The sequence below is a fragment of the Spea bombifrons genome, chromosome 5 (genome assembly GCF_027358695.1).
Source record: "Spea bombifrons isolate aSpeBom1 chromosome 5, aSpeBom1.2.pri, whole genome shotgun sequence".
NCBI classification, from domain to species: domain Eukaryota; kingdom Metazoa; phylum Chordata; class Amphibia; order Anura; family Pelobatidae; genus Spea; species Spea bombifrons.
This window is the reverse complement of record NC_071091.1, coordinates 14,329,294-14,346,885: the sequence shown is the minus strand read 5'-3', so window position 1 is coordinate 14,346,885 and position 17,592 is coordinate 14,329,294. Positions and strand designations below refer to the sequence as shown.

General features: G+C 38.9%; 1 protein-coding gene across 1 annotated transcript; it reads right to left on the bottom strand.

Annotated features, from left to right (window-relative positions):
• Nucleotides 1-1,781: 1,781 nt before the first annotated feature.
• On the bottom strand, nt 1,782-17,022 carry C1QL3 (complement C1q like 3). Its single transcript, XM_053467326.1, has 2 exons — nt 16,303-17,022; nt 1,782-2,521 (listed from the first exon to the last, which is right to left on the bottom strand). The coding sequence occupies exons 1-2, from the start codon at nt 16,894-16,896 to the stop codon at nt 2,342-2,344; spliced, it is 774 nt and encodes a 257-aa protein (XP_053323301.1). The 5' UTR covers nt 16,897-17,022; the 3' UTR covers nt 1,782-2,341.
• Between the last annotated feature and the right edge of the window lie 570 nt (nt 17,023-17,592).

The following is a 17,592-nucleotide window of genomic DNA, read 5'->3' as shown; positions in this document are numbered from 1 at the left end:
AGAAGAGGAAAATTGGGGATCCAGTTTGTACTGTAACCCTACCGCTTTTGATCACTTTTCACTTTAGTTCGCAGGATAAGGGAAAGCACCCCAAAACCTCAGGCTTCTAGGGTAAAAGCCATATACAGAACTGGTTTCAATTCATTAAACTGTCTATTGTGAGCTGTAGACTGGGAACCCTTAAACACACGTGTGTATAATTCCCTTAGTATGCATTCACGCTTTTGTAATGCATTCTGTTTAATAACTGAACTTTGAAAGACAATTTTGCATATTTACCATACAATCTTTCATTCTGTATCTGAATTGAATGTGAAGAATCATGCTATATGCATGTCTGAATATTTATTTTTCACAAAAAAACAAAAATAATAGTTTGCGTTTCCAATATACTATACAGAAAAATAAAGAGAACATGTTCTGAAGGAATAAATAAGTGCGGTCAAGTAATAAATAATTATTAATGACTTACATTGGCTTGTCTTGCTAGCTTTAAATATACGGAGTAGCTTGGAAGATGAAATATCTTGATACAAACTAAAACATTTTTTGTTAGCCAGAATGAGTTGAAGACAAACATATGGTAATCAGCATATCTAGATCCATTTCTGGACATGTTAACACGTATTATAAAATGTATATTTATGTATGTTAAATCCATAGGGTCCGGGAGCTGATGTGCATAGAATGATGTAATCATGAACTGGTCAATATTGAAAACGTATGCACATAAAAATAATTCTGTTTCAGTGTGTATGTATATTATTTCATGTGTAATCATCTTTGGCACTCATTAAAAGACTGAAATATTATAGAGACTGGTGATCTTTTAAATTAATTGGTGTGTGCAAATATATATTTATACTAGTCAAACATATACTCTAACGATATATATATACCTAAAAATACTCATTCAGTATTAATATTTGCTTACCAGTGTGTTGTTCACCAGCTAATGTAAACTCATGTATAGAAAATTAAAAACTGATTTGGTGCAAAGTTTGCAAAGTGGACTTATTACCATAGCAACCAGCGGAAGCAACCAGTGGAACCGTTGATCAGCAGGGGGTGTTGCATTGGTTGCTATGGTGATAAGACCACTTTTGATACATTACACTAAGTCGCTTTTAAATTCTCAACTTGCTAAGGAGTGTGGCTGAGCATCGTTAGAATTATTGTCCATAGCACCTTTACTTTCACAGGTTGTTTTTTCCCGCCAGTGCTTGCCCCGAAATGTTAAGTATGGCTTAACCCACTTAAATAATTGATGATACAAACCAAAGCTGTCTCTGGACGTGATAAATATATCAGCAGCACTTGTTAAACTTACACCACTTCCGAACATTTGAGGGCTATGTATAACAAAACAATTCTCTTAAATGCGTGCAGTCACCATAGCAACCAACGGAATACTCTAACATAATTGTTCACCAGAATTGCTCTTCCTATATAAATGCATTATTTTAATGTGCATTTTCCTTGGAATCACTAAATGTCGCTCCTTGGAATAACAATATGAAAGTCGATGAATACAAGCACTGAATGAGCAAAAAGTAGGAAACATATAAAATGAACTTTGCTTTTCAAATAATAAATATAAAGTTTAATTGAATAATTTTATCTATATTACGTTTTATATGTATTTGCTTAGCTATGATACACTTATTGATTAAATACAATCTTCCCCAGCACTTTTTAACCCCTTCAGTGTTGGATAGAAGAATAATTGTTTACAGCCCTCCAGCACTGAAAGTCTTATGGATCCCCCCAAACACGGTCCGCTGCCACTCAGGGCCCCATATCCTGGATTGCGATAACGCTACAGAGAGTATTGTAGTCCCAGCTCTGGAACTGGACACCGAGCCGCCATTTTGTTTTTACAGTGCTTCTTGTTATCCTTGCAAATATTCATTCCTTACCATAGTGCTAGAGAACTCCAAGCGTTATGAAGGGCAGGCAACAGACACATGAGTAAAGCAGCAGGGTTATATTAATTCACATATGTAGAGAATGTCTGGCCTTCTGGAATTGTTTTGTTTTTCTATAGAAAATTGGGATTTAATAAGGGTTTCATTCACACAGGCACAAAGACTGTTCGCTTTGGTTGGGGGATGACGCATCTGTGAAACGTGAACACCATATATAATTATGTATATATATATTTGTTATATTCATTTCTTAGGTGTTAGAATTGTCAGGTAGCACTGGATTTTTTCCGCTGTTAGCATGGGTCCCACAATCAGTATTTTTAGGGCACTGAATTCACAGCGTGCAGCCCATCAAATCCATCAAATAGGGCTGTTGGGGGGGAAAAAATATCTGTTCCTTTGGTGAGGTATCCTCAGTCAGCGTAGATGATAAATCCAGAGAATGTACTGTATTTATTGTTGTTTCCTCCATGAGCCTTCCCGCCATCTAACTTTATATACACCTCATCTCCAGGCTCTAAGTGTAGAACAACACTGTTGCTGGCGTAGTCATAATTTTGGTCTGCATCCTGAGCAATCGCACTTGCGCGGACCTGAGTAAGACAAGAAAAAGCATGAATCATTCACTCGCCTCCAACATGAGGTTTCACAGACAAGCTTTGGCTCTCAGGCCAATGCCATAGCATGAATAAAAGATTGAACAGCCTATACAAGGCCCAGAACTCATCACGCTCCGGTGTTTTCCATAGCAATGTACTGTTAGGGACTGATATAAATTAAAAAGCACATTAGCATGTATAAATAGAAACTATACAAGATGCTATAGAAATATTCCATTATCCAAGTGCCAGTTTTCAAGTGAAAATTGTGTCCCTATGACCTGAAAAAAAGCCATTACTATTGGTCAAAAGAATTCCAAATACGGATTTTCACGTCATTGTTAAGTACAAAAGGGCAGTGCCTTGCTGGATTTGTTTGGCATTTTATATATTATATTTTAGACAGAGGGATATTAGAGATGCACTTAAATGCCCACTCCAGCCCTATTTTGGTGTATTCTGCATGGAATTTTCCTGCATACAACTCAGAAAATGACTTCTGTCTCATTTACCTCCTCCGTCTGCCTTTACTGGAGGCATTCACATACACATTTGACATTTGGCAACCGGGTTGGATCCTATATTTGGTACCCTGCCCCCCACTTTAAAAAACATCCACACTCACACAACAACTCAAACTGTCACTCATGCTCTCTCACACTTACACTCTCACACTCAATGTCTCCCTGTCTTCTCCGCCAACTGCTCCAGTGTCCTTGTCTCCTTTCCCACAGCTCAGCTTCTTCTCTTGCCTCTTCTTGTTCTGTCTTCTTTCTTCACCCAATTCTCCCCTCCCTCCCTCCTTTTACTATGCCTTCCGGAGCGCTCCCTCAAAAGGGCCTTCATGCACACCCACTCCCCAATTGGAGCAGTGGGGTAGAGACTGTACACGTGGTGTGTGCCATGGCTCCGCCCTTTTGGGGAAGTACTAGAGGAGGCGTGGTCAACAGAGCTGGGGAGAAGGGGACGAAGAAACAAGACAGAAGAAGAGGCAAATAGTCTTTTTAGGCCAATACACCACACACCTAGCCTAAAAGGATAGTGCAAACAAAACTAGAAAGTGCTTGGAGTGGTCTGAGGTACTTGCGCTTACCAACAGTGTCACCTGTGTAACCCACACACTAGACTTATTGTGACCAGCACCCCGGCTTAGACCATGGTCTGGGGGGTCAATCAACCTCAGGGCTTCAAACCAACTTAGCCTTACAGCAAGGAGACCAAGCTTTCCCTCTTCCACATGTACTCATTTGTTCTCACCCCAAATGGCAGATAAATGATCTTGGCTATGCCTCTAACACATGCAGATATGGTGTTCCAGCTATAACATTAAGTGGAAATTCGTCAGAGGTCATAATAAGGGCTCACCAAAATAAGATGAACTGTCTAACCTCACTTCAACTTACCTCCCACTCAGAGGTTGGTTTATAAACATTCCCTCTCCACATTACGCACAATTACACACTAATACGAGATTTCTAAATGCATTTTTCTTATTTCCTGCGACTAACGCTGTCTGTAGTGGTTATATTTATTCTTACATTAGGAATAAACGGCTGTGTTAAAATAGTCCACATTTATATGAGAAAATTCTGTTCTGCATGCAAAACATTTGATCGTTTGAAAAGCAAATGTTTCCTCCGTAAAGCTATTTTCCTCCTTTAGTAAGGTGCAAAGTTTGCCTTTTATTGTGTCAATTTTCTATTGTTACGCAGATTGAAAATAAGCTGTTCATATCAACTAAATGTGTTTTCATTTAATAAAAAATTTGGCTTCTGCTATGATTATTAGAAGACATCTGGTGATCAACTGCTGTAAAAACGGCAAGAAATGTGTGTTTTTCTGTTGGTACAGGGGAGCTGAAACCGTGATTTAATATCATTTGTAAATGAGTTATATAACGTGTTTTTGGATCATATATCACTCCGTGCTCTTCCTGTCTACTTTGTTGATCTTCTGCATCTGGCACAGAATCATTTGTGTTTGAAGCGGATGGGACAAGTAAAAGATCTGTGAATAGTTCAATACAGTATAAAGAGGTTTAGATGATAATGTAACGGCTTTCCAATCATTCTCACCATTCTCGGAGTAGGGTGACCACATTTCCAAACTGCCATTCAGGGACGGTTACTTTCCTACTTTGACAAGTGTTTTGCATCAAAGTTATGCATCCATCTTGTAAATTTTTAGCACCAGTTGCGTGATTCAGGTCGTAGATGCCTGATCCGATGGTGCTGATAGAATAACAAGTGGAATAGGACAAAAAATGTGACACAATAAAAGGAGGACAGGTGGAAGATCTGCCAACTATGATTGCAAAGACAGCCAATGCTTCATTGATGCATGTCTGATGAAAATTTTAATGCAGGATAACATTAGTGTGTGTGCAGTGACGGGCAGCATCACTCTCCATTAGGGGAAATGTTGAGTTGTCCAAATTTGGTGAGAAAAAAAACCATTAAATGTATATTTTAGCATTAAAAATGTAAGAAAAATAATGTATTTTATTATAATTATTATGACAGTTGTCATTACTAAAGTACACTTAATAACATGCTGTTGGGGGTTACTTTCTGGGAACTGGTGGTGCACAAAATTGGGTAATTTGCTAGGTAGGCGAAAAGTAAAACTTGATTCCAAAGACAGGCAATCTTTTGTCCCTAAACAGCTTCCCAGTGCCATATTTGTTCCCAAACAACATGTCTCTGCCAACTTTGTGTCCGAACAGCTTGTCACTTGCCACTTGCCAGAGTCATTGTTGTCCCTAAACACCTTGTCTCTGCCATATCTGTCCCCAAACAGCTTCCTAGTGCCACCATTGTCTCTTATCAGCTTCCCATTGCCAACCTAGTCCTCCAATAGTGTCCCATTGCCAACCTGGTTCCAAAAACAGCTTCCCAATGTCAACCTTATCCTTAAAACCATCTTCCCCTGCCAACCTTGTTCCAAAAACCAACATCCCATTGCCAACCTTGTCCCAAAAAGAGCTTCCCATTGCCAATCTTGTCCCAAAAAAACAGTATCCTATTGCCAGCCTTGACCCATAATAGCTTCTCATTGTCAACCGTGTTCAAAAGAAAGAGCCCAAAGCCAAAAGCTTCCACATCCCTCTCACTAAAAAATAAAAATATTGAGATCTGGTCCCACCACAGCCTTTTCGGTGATTAAAACTGTGCAAAAATTATAACACAAAAACACACACAAATTGCTGAACACGTGCATGATTTATGATTTAAAGGGAAATGCCACAAATGATCAGATACATTTTTTTAAAAAAATGTTAAAGTTTTTAAAACCATTGTGTTTTCATTTTCAAACACTTGTAGTTTTGCATCATATCATGGTTTCAGACAGTTACATATCAGCCAGTTGTATATGTCCTAGGTCTGTTATCCCACACTTTAAAAGCAGTATGTAACACCTGTTGTTGTAATATTAAATAGACAACAACATAACACAACTTCCCTGTAGAACATATGCACAATATATAGGTTTGCACTTGCAGGGCTCCTCTCCTCCTTCTGTACCAGTATTTATTATTAAATATTTGATTCACTGTTAGATTCTTGTCATATAATTATGAAATCTGGTTCTCTATAAATAACATTGTAGATGTGTAACCCTTTCAGCAGTGCATAGTAGTACACTGGGGAATTATGGAGTATAAAGTAGTATAAGGCAGATGGACATGCATGTGTTCACACAGCAAACAAATAAATTTGGGATTAAAATGCAAACATTTAAATGATTAGCACTTGATAATCACAGATTTACTGTCCATCACCCCCTTAAATGTCCTCACCAGTCCCCGCCATGCACTCATACACTTTAATATGCATTCTCTGTTGGTGAAGCTGTAGGGAATATTATACAATCCCTGTAATCGCAAACCCAGTCGCCATTGGGGAATCCATTGGGTACAGAATTCCAACGCCTGTGTAATACAGGCATTATTGCCTCTTTCAGTTATAATACATGAAATACATTTCAAATGTCAATAGAGGGACAACTTATTTGGTGAGGTCGGGAGAGCCAAGGCTTTACCAAGACTTTTCCAGCGACTGTTGATAGTAACTTGGACACCATTTAAAATAATGTGTATTTAATTGACACAATTTAATTTAAAACTTCTGTAAATTAGCCACTATCCCTTTAAATTAAAAACGGGAGCCCTCCATGCCTTCTGTTCCTGTTGAAGTCTGTCGATGTCTGCGTAACCTTGTTGTTCAGCTCTGCTGAATTTGTTGGTAGTATATAAATAAATAATGATAATGAAATCTGAAGTCCAATTGGAAACTATTAAGCAAGAATAAATTTAAAGCAAGAAATTGATGTTGAAGTTTAATGGAGTATACGAGTGAATTATTCAATTCTCTAGCATTCTATGCCATTTTTAAATAATATCTTCCAGGATTCTATCCTGCGCCAGCGTCAGCTGCTGCTGATCTGCTGCTGAGGGTCCGCGAATGCTATGCTGCAACTGGCTTCATTTTTGGTCGTGCTGTGTAGGGTTCTTCCTCCCCAGGACAAAGTAAGGAAAATTACCAAACTTCCCTGTATATTGACACGCAATAAGGGCTAAACTGGCTAGTTAAACTAGATAGTTTAACCGATGGAATGACCCCAAAAAAATCTCCCAAATTAAGGATGGTGATGTAAGCTCGCAGGGTAGGTTAGTGGGATTGATCCATACATGCATAGTGAGCTTATTCAATCGAAAGGATCAACTCACTGCGCCTTCCTAGGGAATAAACCTCACTTTTCTGATGTATAACCGAGTATCTAATCCCTTTACACATGCCTATATTACTTGAAGAACCTCCTAATGCCACTCAGCTTCAGAGTGTTTCATGGTGGCCACGTTAATTTTACCGCTCCCTGGGCTGGTAAGAAGATATCAGAGGAGAACCAGCCCATGAACCTTACTTAACCGTCCTGTGGAGCCTGGGACTGTTGGGAGGTATGGTTTACACATCCAACATACTGCAGGACAGCACTTCATATGTCCTGGACAGCATACCTGGGAAAGTAACCAAGGCAGGCTACCTGGAGCGGTCCCTCTTCTAAGTGAGTGGCGTCATGAGGGAGTGATGCTATCTGCACATAGGGACAGGCTTTGCTCAAACAGTCTTAAGTAAATGAGTAGGAGTGGGGATGGTGACACGCCACTCAACTGCACGGAGACAGAAAAAAGTGACCCGGAGACCAGAGAAGCAACCCTTCACTTGGAGACTCCGGGTCCAACCTAGAGAGTTCCCAGGTATGCTGGTCAGCGTCATGGGAAATGTATGCGTGTCCTGGAAAAATAGCTAACGTGATCACACAACATCGATAATAATTTGGTTTTGCTCCAAGATTTAGTTCATATTGGTTATTTTTTAGTATTTATTTTTTAATTAATTGAGGTCCCATCTCATTCAGTAAAAATCAATAGATTTGTGATATTTTGAAATACAGGTATTTACTACTTTCTACTGAAAAAAAAGTAGCAGATAAATATAAATTTCACAGATTAGAAAATCTACAGATTATAAAAAGCATTTCATATATATTATGTGATGCACTTAATATGACCGTGTTCAAGGCGGCTCTGCGTGTATATATATATATGTATATACAGTATATATGTATATATATATATCTACCCATCTGTATAGTAGGTTACGCACTTTAACTTCCTTTTCACTGCATTTGGATGATCATGAGCCCTCATTAAGTCATCTCTCCTGTTTCATTACATCACTGTCCCGTTTGGTGGCAGCTTGTTGGTTCGGCAGCCTTTGTAAGAGTGAAGAGAAGTGGATATAACATCAGGGTAGGAAATTAATTGCTGCTTCTGACACCTTTTGACTCCGATCTCAGCCTTCCAGACGTAAAACATTTCTTTTACTTTCAAAAAGCAAATATCAACACAATTACACTACCTGGAAGAAGAAAAAAGCATCCTTCATGCTCTATTTGTAGAGTAGTAATAAAGTATTTCTGTGCATTATATAACAGCCAGATCCTAGGCAGTCTTTAGTAGTTTTGCTTCATCCTCTATCCTAATAGCACACCTCCCAAGTGTCCTTCTTCAGGAGGGGCAGTCCCTCTTTTGGATTCAAATCCCTCGGTCCTGCTTTCCTCCCCTGGTTCCCTTCTAGAAAACGAACACACAGTAATGTGTTTCAAATGTGTTTATATATTAACCATATATTTTGCTGGTGCTCTTTAAATGTAATATAGTTAGAAGGTTGGAATATGCTCATCATGTAGAATACTCACAAAATGAAATACATGAAAAATGAACATCCGATAGGGCGACCGGCTCCCTGCTATGCAAGGGGGGGGGCTGCTGTCCCCTGGAACTGTCACTTAGGCTGAGTTGGCCTAGGCCTGTGCCACTGCAACCACTACCCCAATACAAGCAATGATGAGCTGTGGTTCCCTTATCATTATAGTGGTGTGTCTCTTGCAAATGCATTTCCCCTGTTGCTAGCTATTTGATTAGCCAAACACGCAATATACTAGCACCATTCAGCTTGGCAAACGCTATGGGTGAAGGGGACTATTCCTGTGTATGCGTGGAAAGGGCTCCCATTGTTTTCAAAGGCAGTGCTTTCCTGCCAATTACTGGCTGCTTCAAACAGCCAATCAGTGGCAAGAATCGTCGGACCATGGAGAAGGAAGGGAGCTGTGAAGCTGCAGTTTCTGTCTTAGGTCAGTGATCTTGTTTTCTTTAATTATTTTTAAAGAACGCGCTTCAATACTCACGGTAATTTAATATGCACATTAGAGGGGCAGTCAGGGACATTCTACTCTCCCTTTAAAAATGAAAGCTGGACTCTGATCCCCAATAACACACGGGTATTTGAGAAGTAATCCCAGCCTTGCAAAGAAATGACCGGTCAAAATGACTGTTACTGATGGATCTGCTGGTGAAAACGACACTTATGGGGTTGTGATTACAGTATTAGAACCTGTGCCTGGAAGCTATACTTCTAATGATAAGTACAACCGTCTCCGAGATGGATTTATGTTTTTTTTATGAATGCATAAACCCTTTTCATATACTTTGTATCTATTACATACATTTTATGCACGGTGCACAGAAAAATGAGCAAAGTAATTGCTCTTTCTCGGCGTACCATGCATCAAATGCCTTTTAAATTAAATAACTGAACCTTACACAATAGAATTGTAATACTCTGCTATGGTTTGATGGTAACATTTTTTAATTAATATTGTAGCTTTATAAAGTGAACTTGTTACTTTATTTTCTGCTGAATCTTCTACAATCGCATACGATTTAAAGGGGAAACTCACAACTTTCTTTATTACTAGTGTCAGAAAAAAAAGTACGTTTTCAAAAATCTTAAAACTCTTAATCTTCCTTAAACAGTTGTACTTGTTGGATATTATAATGTGTTCGGGCAGCTGCATATTAGCCATGTGTATGTGTTCTGTGTTCTCGCTCGGTTATCTTAGCCCAGTCTCCTAGACAAACACCCTGACTCCTTATCATCCTGCCAGAGGTAAACGATAGAATGACCCAGTCTTAATCACAAAGATGGATGCTCTGACCAGTATGGAGGAACGGACTTCATTAGCATCGCCATAAAGAATCAGCTCAATGTGGTATTTAAGCAGGGAAAGTCACCCCAAAATATCACACGACTGACAACAATGACCCCCTCCAGCCTGTGGATAAAGGAAGTTTTTGTCGATGGCGGCCTACATTACTGTGTACGATGCTGGGTTTTACGCTCAAGGAGAATTCATTTTTTTCATGAGACTTCCCCCTTTAAAGGGGAATTAAACTTCTCTTTTCAGTGAAGCAAACCATGTTTGCCTCACATTAACTGCCTGAGATCCAAGCTTTCTGACATGTGTTGATGTCATGAGTTCCCTAGATGAGACCCATCACCAGTCTGAAATGGCTTGGCCCACATGATTTGGGCCACTGCGTGATTTTGGGCCAGTTCTTGTGCAGTCAGCATGGATTCATAGCAGCTCACAAAAGCAGGACCCTCTTTTCCTTCTGTACCAATATGTTTTAACGTGTCTTAATGTCAATGTTATTTTCAATTGTCAAATATTTTCACTGTCCCCTATTGTAACAGCGCTACAGAATCTGCTGGCGCTATGGAAATAAACGTAAGAGACGCGTTTCTGCCTTTATAATTCACTAAAACCTGTCCCTACCCCAAGACCTTATTTATAAACCTATACCTAATTCACGTAGAAGTGATAATAACAATATCGGTATCATTATAGACTAAACAAGTTCTGAACGGTAATTGGACAGGACAAGGGTTTGAAAGGTCTCTTGGGACGACCTCCCCTCATTTATCGGCAAGGTCACCTATATGACTTCCCAAAAAATGTATTTATTTAGTGCCATCGGGTTAATTAAAAAAAAATTAATATATGTCAAAGAAATCAATATTAGTGACGTTTTTCTTTCTATGCGTGTAAATGCCACTGTCCGCTTCATATATGTCTATAAAACCGTCCCGCGTTAGTTAAGAATAAAGCTTGATTAATATATATATATAAATGTAATATATGTATTTAATATTAATTATTTGCTTTTAATACCTACACACTCACAATAACCTACGGACCCAACGGATAAAATGCCCTAAAATTGGCTGTAATTTAATCATACTAATTGCAGACATTGCCAGTCAGCCTCTGACACAGGCTTTGTAACACTTGACCTTTTGATGACTGACGTAGCTTCTTATTTATTTTTTTGAACGACTCGCTGGGAATCACAAGGTTATATATCAAATCTCCGACAATAAAACACTATTCTGAGAAATAACTGAATAAACTGAAAAAAACATAATAATTTCAAACCAGAAATAAGAGCAGAGGAGTGTTTGTAAATAAGTATTCCCACGCAAATGATATGATTTATCTTAAATGAAACGAAGTACATTGCAACTGCCTATTTTGGCTAAATTACTTTATGGGTTTATGTCTTACTTGAATTATAATCGCTGGAATCTTGTATAAGAGGTCATTGCAATTTCCAAAAAAAAACAAAAAAAAAAGAAGAAATTGGTCCGCTAAAACTTATTAAGGCATGTCTGAAACATTCTGCTTCATACATAAGCAAGATATATGCTATTAATGGAAGCAACCCATTTAATGGCATGAGAATATTGGTATCCGGAGCTCCTTTCACTTGTAATACAATTATTATTTGGAGATTGAATTTGTGGAATTGCTGTTCAGCTGGAGTTCAAACGTGTCTAACCACGAGTTCACATAAATATTCATACAACTTCTTCTCCAACTTCCCCAAATGATTCTGTCTTATTCCTAAACCTTAACTTCTCTGACAATACAACAAGAACTGTAAAACTAATTCCTAGATGGTGTTATATTTTATATTATATATATATTTATATTATATATATATATATATATATATGTATATATATATATAATGGTGTTATATTTTATGTTATATATATATATATACCGTATATATATTGGTGTTATATTTTATATATTATATACCGTATATATATTGGTGTTATATTTTATATATATATATATATATATATATATATATAATGGTGTTATATTTTATATTATATATATATATAATGGTGTTATATTTTATGTTATATATATATATATACCGTATATATATTGGTGTTATATTTTATATATTATATACCGTATATATATTGGTGTTATATTTTATATATATATATATATATATATATATATATAATGGTGTTATATTTTATATTATATATATATATAATGGTGTTATATTTTATATTATATATATATATATATATATATATATTGACAAAATCACATTTATCACCATAATTACACCTATTGGCATAGAGTTTAAAAATAATTTAGTAAAATTTTCACTTTTACCAAATCCTACCGGTTTTGAAGGGTCGATCATTAGAATACCAGTACTGAACATTTATTGTCGCATAATATTATGACTCCGGAACATAATTTGGTCAAAGAAGAATATATATGCATATTGTGTAATAGATGTTTAAAACATAAGAATCAAAATATTCTACATTTTTGTCAACTGATCTAGAAATAGCTGTACAGCACAGCGGAATATGAATCAATAAATAATAGTAAACAGCAATATATCTGCTCCTTCCTATCAGGTAACCGATTCTGTTCTACAGATGCGCTATAAGCATGAGTAACCACATTACAAAACCAATTGTGCGTCAAGGTGAGCATGCGTGATACGATGTGACAGGCCCGAGCTAAACAATAAAAACGCGGCCCCAAGAATACACTATAATATATAAAAATGTACACTTTTTTATAATTTTATACCTATCCCTACATCTCAGCTGAATATAAATATATGCCGTGTGAACACCGCATTTTAAAACTATGAGCACTAGAAATATGTAGCATGTTTTTTTTTTTACATTTTTTTATTTTTAAAGATTTTTTTATATAGAAAATAATATCGCACTAGTAAATTTGTAATAAAAAACATTCTAAAAGAAGGTGTGAATGGGAAATCTGCATTCTAGAAGGTGGTCTGTAAGAAGCCTATTAAGAAACGTGTTATGTCAATAGAACAAAGAACGCGCCGGGGTGTTTGTCTAGGGCTTGATGCGGTTAATCTGATGTTGTTTAGAGCGTTGGGAGAGCAATCATTTTTTCCAGAAGCAAGTCACTGTGACGTGACCCTTAGAGTGTTTTAATTAACCTGCTCCTCATTATCAGAATTCTCAATTGTCTTCAATCCCCAGCCTGGTCTCTCGAGAAGAATACGAGAATGGCAGAGTCCCAGGACATAAATAAAGGGGCCGGCGAGATTGGCTCTTTGTTATCCCCGTTATTAAGTGATCCGTTGGCTCTTTCGCAAACACTTGACACTTCCCGTAATCAGCATGGATAGCATGTGCTCCTTAGCCTCTGATCTGCAGTGTAATGTATGGCATAACATGACCATGCAACAAACATCAACACATTGTACCAGGCATGAGACGACAACTGCGACATGCCAAGTCCTGTTAATTTACAACTCTCATGAATCACAGGCAGAATAAAGATAATGTGACCCATAGCTCGCCAACATATGGGATGTCCACAGTTATAGTCTATGCCTCCAAAAGCCTTCTCACAACAGATTAAAACATATAATATATATATATATATATATATATATATCAAGCATATAATATATATGATATAATATTAATATATATATATATAATATATATAAAGCATATATAAAGCATATATTATATATATATATATATATATATATATATATATTTTATGGTCTGCGGGGTAGAAAAAAGGTATCTGTTAAAAATATGCTAATATAACATTAGATATAATATAATCAGTAAATCAATATAATAAGATTGCAGTATCTGCATAATAGATGCACTTTAATTGCATTTTAGGGTTGCAGGTATAATGTACCACGTTTATTCTGGCGGTGGTAGCGTTTTGGTCATTGATATTATTGCAATTTAGTAAATCACCCGTCTCAATTCTCAGAGGCGTGCAAAAAAGTGTGAAATAGTGCAGCCATTTAACAACGCTGACTTAATGACGCTTCTAATTGGATATCACCATTATTCGTTACATATGGAGCGCGTGTAAACGCGTAAATAATATCATTAACCAGCTGTGCATGGGTGCTTCCACGGAGCTGTGAAAAGTGATGAAAAAACCCACAATATGTGTCCTATTCAATATTACAGAATCTCTGCCACGTTTTTAATTGATTGGTTAATTAAAAAGAATTAATTTCAAAATTTCTAAATTAAATACATTAAACGTTTTTCATTTTATTGAATACTTACATTTTTTTTTTAACAGTACAATAATTTCTAAATAGCAATCTAATAATATTTCTGTTCATTCTACTAAAGTTCCTGACCAATTTTCTATATGGTTTCTCTAGTCCAATTCGGTATTAAAAATGCAATTTTTCAACATGTTTTAACATGAAAAAAAAAACATAAAAAATACAAATCAGGCATTTGATTTAATTTGGAAAAAAAAATATTATCTAAGAATAAATGGGGAGTCCTGATTCTGAAAAACACTTAAACATATGTACAAAGTATATGAATTGATGTAGTTATAAAGTATAGGAATGCCAGCAATATCATTCTTTAATGTAGCTTTTAAATAGTCTTTAACCCCTTAAACACCAAGAGTGTGCATATTGCATTGCAATTATTTGTTAAGCTTTTTGGTACTAATTAAACTTTAAATTGACTCTCACTGCTGTAATAATAATCCACCTCTCAGAAGAAAATTTGTTTTTTTTCCCACCCCAAGGTGCCAAGAGGTGCTTATAAATGGGCAAGTAAAATTCTAAAACAAATCAATCTAAACGTGGAAGTGTTTACTGAAAGCAAGGTTACCTCTAAGACTTCCGCTGATTACTTTCCAAAAATTAATTTCCACGTGAAGAGTAATTTATTAAGTGTCATTTACCCCCACTCATCAGAGATTTATCAGATTACTAAAGTCAGGGTAACCTTCACTAACCTCCTGCAACCCCCTGTACTCACCCCTGTCTGCCAGGCGTCCATTTCTATATAAAACCTTTTGGATGATGGGGTTGGAAGTCATTTTGAGAAGAAAAGGAAGGGTTTTGACATCCAAGGCTGTAATGAGGCAGGTAACATTCCCAGCACTAATAAGCAAACTGTTATGGGCCCTTAAGCTTTATCAGGTGCGATGCCATGTTGGGGGTGTTTTATTTTAAGTTTAATAAATGGTCCGAGTCTCTATCATCTTCTACAAATTACAACTGAAATCCAATTTAAGGCCAGCAGATAATCTGATCATAAGTGAACATAACCTTCTAGAAATGATGAACCTCATTTAGAATCCACCAGTGAAGCTCCAGCCCCTGCTTCCAGTCCAATATGATGGAAGGTCCTTTGCTTCCCCCCTCTCTATTATTTCTCTTTTTATTATCCTCATGCTTTAGGGAAATTAAATGTGCTCGGTGTTATTAGCCTGCTACTTTATGGGGATATTCTTTTCATTACTCGGGGGTCTTACCTCTGTCACTCTTTCTATCAATATGATATCTTGCTAAGTGATGGAACCTGTTCAGATTTCAAGAATTGATCAGAATCATTTTGATTGTTTCTAAGAATTTTAGGGAAGCCAAAGACTAAGAAGAAGGGGCTCTACCAAAAGTCAAGCATATCACACAGGTGTCAGGAAGCCGCCATGAGCAGAAGATCCACTGAGCTGGATGCTGATTGAGATGAAAGGGAGAGATCTCTTCTCTCCATGCATAACAGCTGCCAAACTAGCAAACTGTCTCATTCTGTCTGCAGGTGTCCTAGAGGTTTGGAGCTATTTCTGTATGAGATCAGTTTAATGGGTTGCAGATCAGAGTTATGCTCTGTAAGTTACTGACCCATTACTTCCCAGTACCTTTTATTGGACCAGCATAGAAAAAGATTTAGAATCACACAAGCTTCCCTGGCCTCAGAGGTCTATTTTTCATTTTTTTATCTGAAGAGACCTCAGAGGTCTTGAAAGCTTGTGTGACTTTCACTGTAGGGTTGATATAATGTATCCATCATCTCCTGGATTAGGATTTATGATGAATTAGTAACAGTTGGAATCATTAGGAGTGAGAAGAGTTCTGGATCTACTTCCCACAATAGAGCGAGTGGCAGCATCCAGTTACAGATCGTGTTATTTGTGGAGTAGATCGGGCTGTGTCTGATCCGGCTCCCGGAACGCATTGCCCCAGCCAGGGGTGCTCAGCCCCCCAACAGCCTTACCTGGTTGTTCTTGCAGAGATCTGCCCACATGCTGGTGCCATCCCCCCCTCTCATCAGCACATGGTAGGTGAAGAAGTAAATGCCCGGGATGGAGCAGGTGAACTTGCCGGTGGTTGGGTCGTAGTGGTTGCCCAAGTTGGTGACCACATCGTCGAACTTGAGCAGCTCGTAGCCCTCGTGCTGGCGCTTGAGCCCGGCATAGAAGGCTATCTTGGGCACCGTGCTGTAGGTGGCAGCGCTGATGGCTCCAGCCGCGTTCAGCCCGGGAGCCCCAGGTGGACCTGGAAGTCCAAGCCTGCCCGGCTCGCCTTTCTCCCCCGGAGGTCCAATTGGTCCGGGTGGTCCCGGTTCTCCTGGAGGTCCCCTGGGACCTGCCTTCCCCGGGCGCCCCGGTTCCCCCTTCGGTCCCTGGATGAAGGTGGGCAGAGACTGCAGCAGGCTGTGCTCCCGCACCGTCTCCGCCGTGGCGGTGCTCGGGGGTTTGGTCCCATACGGATCGCAGACCATGCGGCAGGTGCCCAGCATCTCGTAGTGAGCCGAGGTCCCGGCTGAGTTCACAAGCACCGGGATGAGGATGACCAGCAGCAGCACCATGACCACCCCCAGGGCTCCGGCGGCCACCAGCCTCTTCCTGGCCACCAGCCGGCTCAGAGCTGGCCGTTCCTCTTGCCTGCTTTTCGACGAAATCTTGAAGCCTTTCCGAGAACCACCAAGAAACAGAAAAATGAGCCGAGAAGCGGAGCCGGTCCCGCGATCAGGAGCTCCCCGTCCCCGGTGCTGAGATCTCCGGTGCTCAGCGACCTCCGCGGGGCTGCAACTCAAAGAAAACTCGCACTTTCAGGTGTTTGGAGACGGCTGCCCAAGTTTGCTGCCTCGGCCAGGCGCCCAGAGCTCTCTCCCCGGGGTGGTCACTAACTCTGCCGTCTCACTCCCTTTAGCCTTTATACAGCGCGCAGCAGATACGGCATCAGATACGGCATCAGAGGGGATCCTGATACCTCTGCCGCCTCCCAGGTACCTTAATCTGCCTTAAACCCACGTGTAGCAGTCACATGGCGCCGCCTCCCAGCAGCTCCCGGACTTCTAACACAGAGACAGGCTTTTAGTTTGTGTTCGGATCCGCTTGCCCGTCACTGTCCTGTCCTTTGCTCTCATGGGGGCTTCACGTGTCAAGGAGGGGCGAGCAGAAGACCCCTCAGCTCCCAACGGATCCCTGCTTTATTATTAATAATGAGACACAGTAGCAATGCACAGGGGTTCCCTAAAACTCTTCGGGGAAGACTGGGTTAA

Coding starts and splice junctions, on each gene's coding strand:
- C1QL3 (XM_053467326.1), bottom strand. CDS start 16,896: ATGGTGCTGCTGCTGGTCATCCTCATCCCGGTGCTTGTGAACTCAGCC. Junction 2,522..16,302: donor ATCTCTGCAAGAACAACCAG/GTAAGGCTGTTG, acceptor TGTCTTACTCAG/GTCCGCGCAAGTGCGATTGC.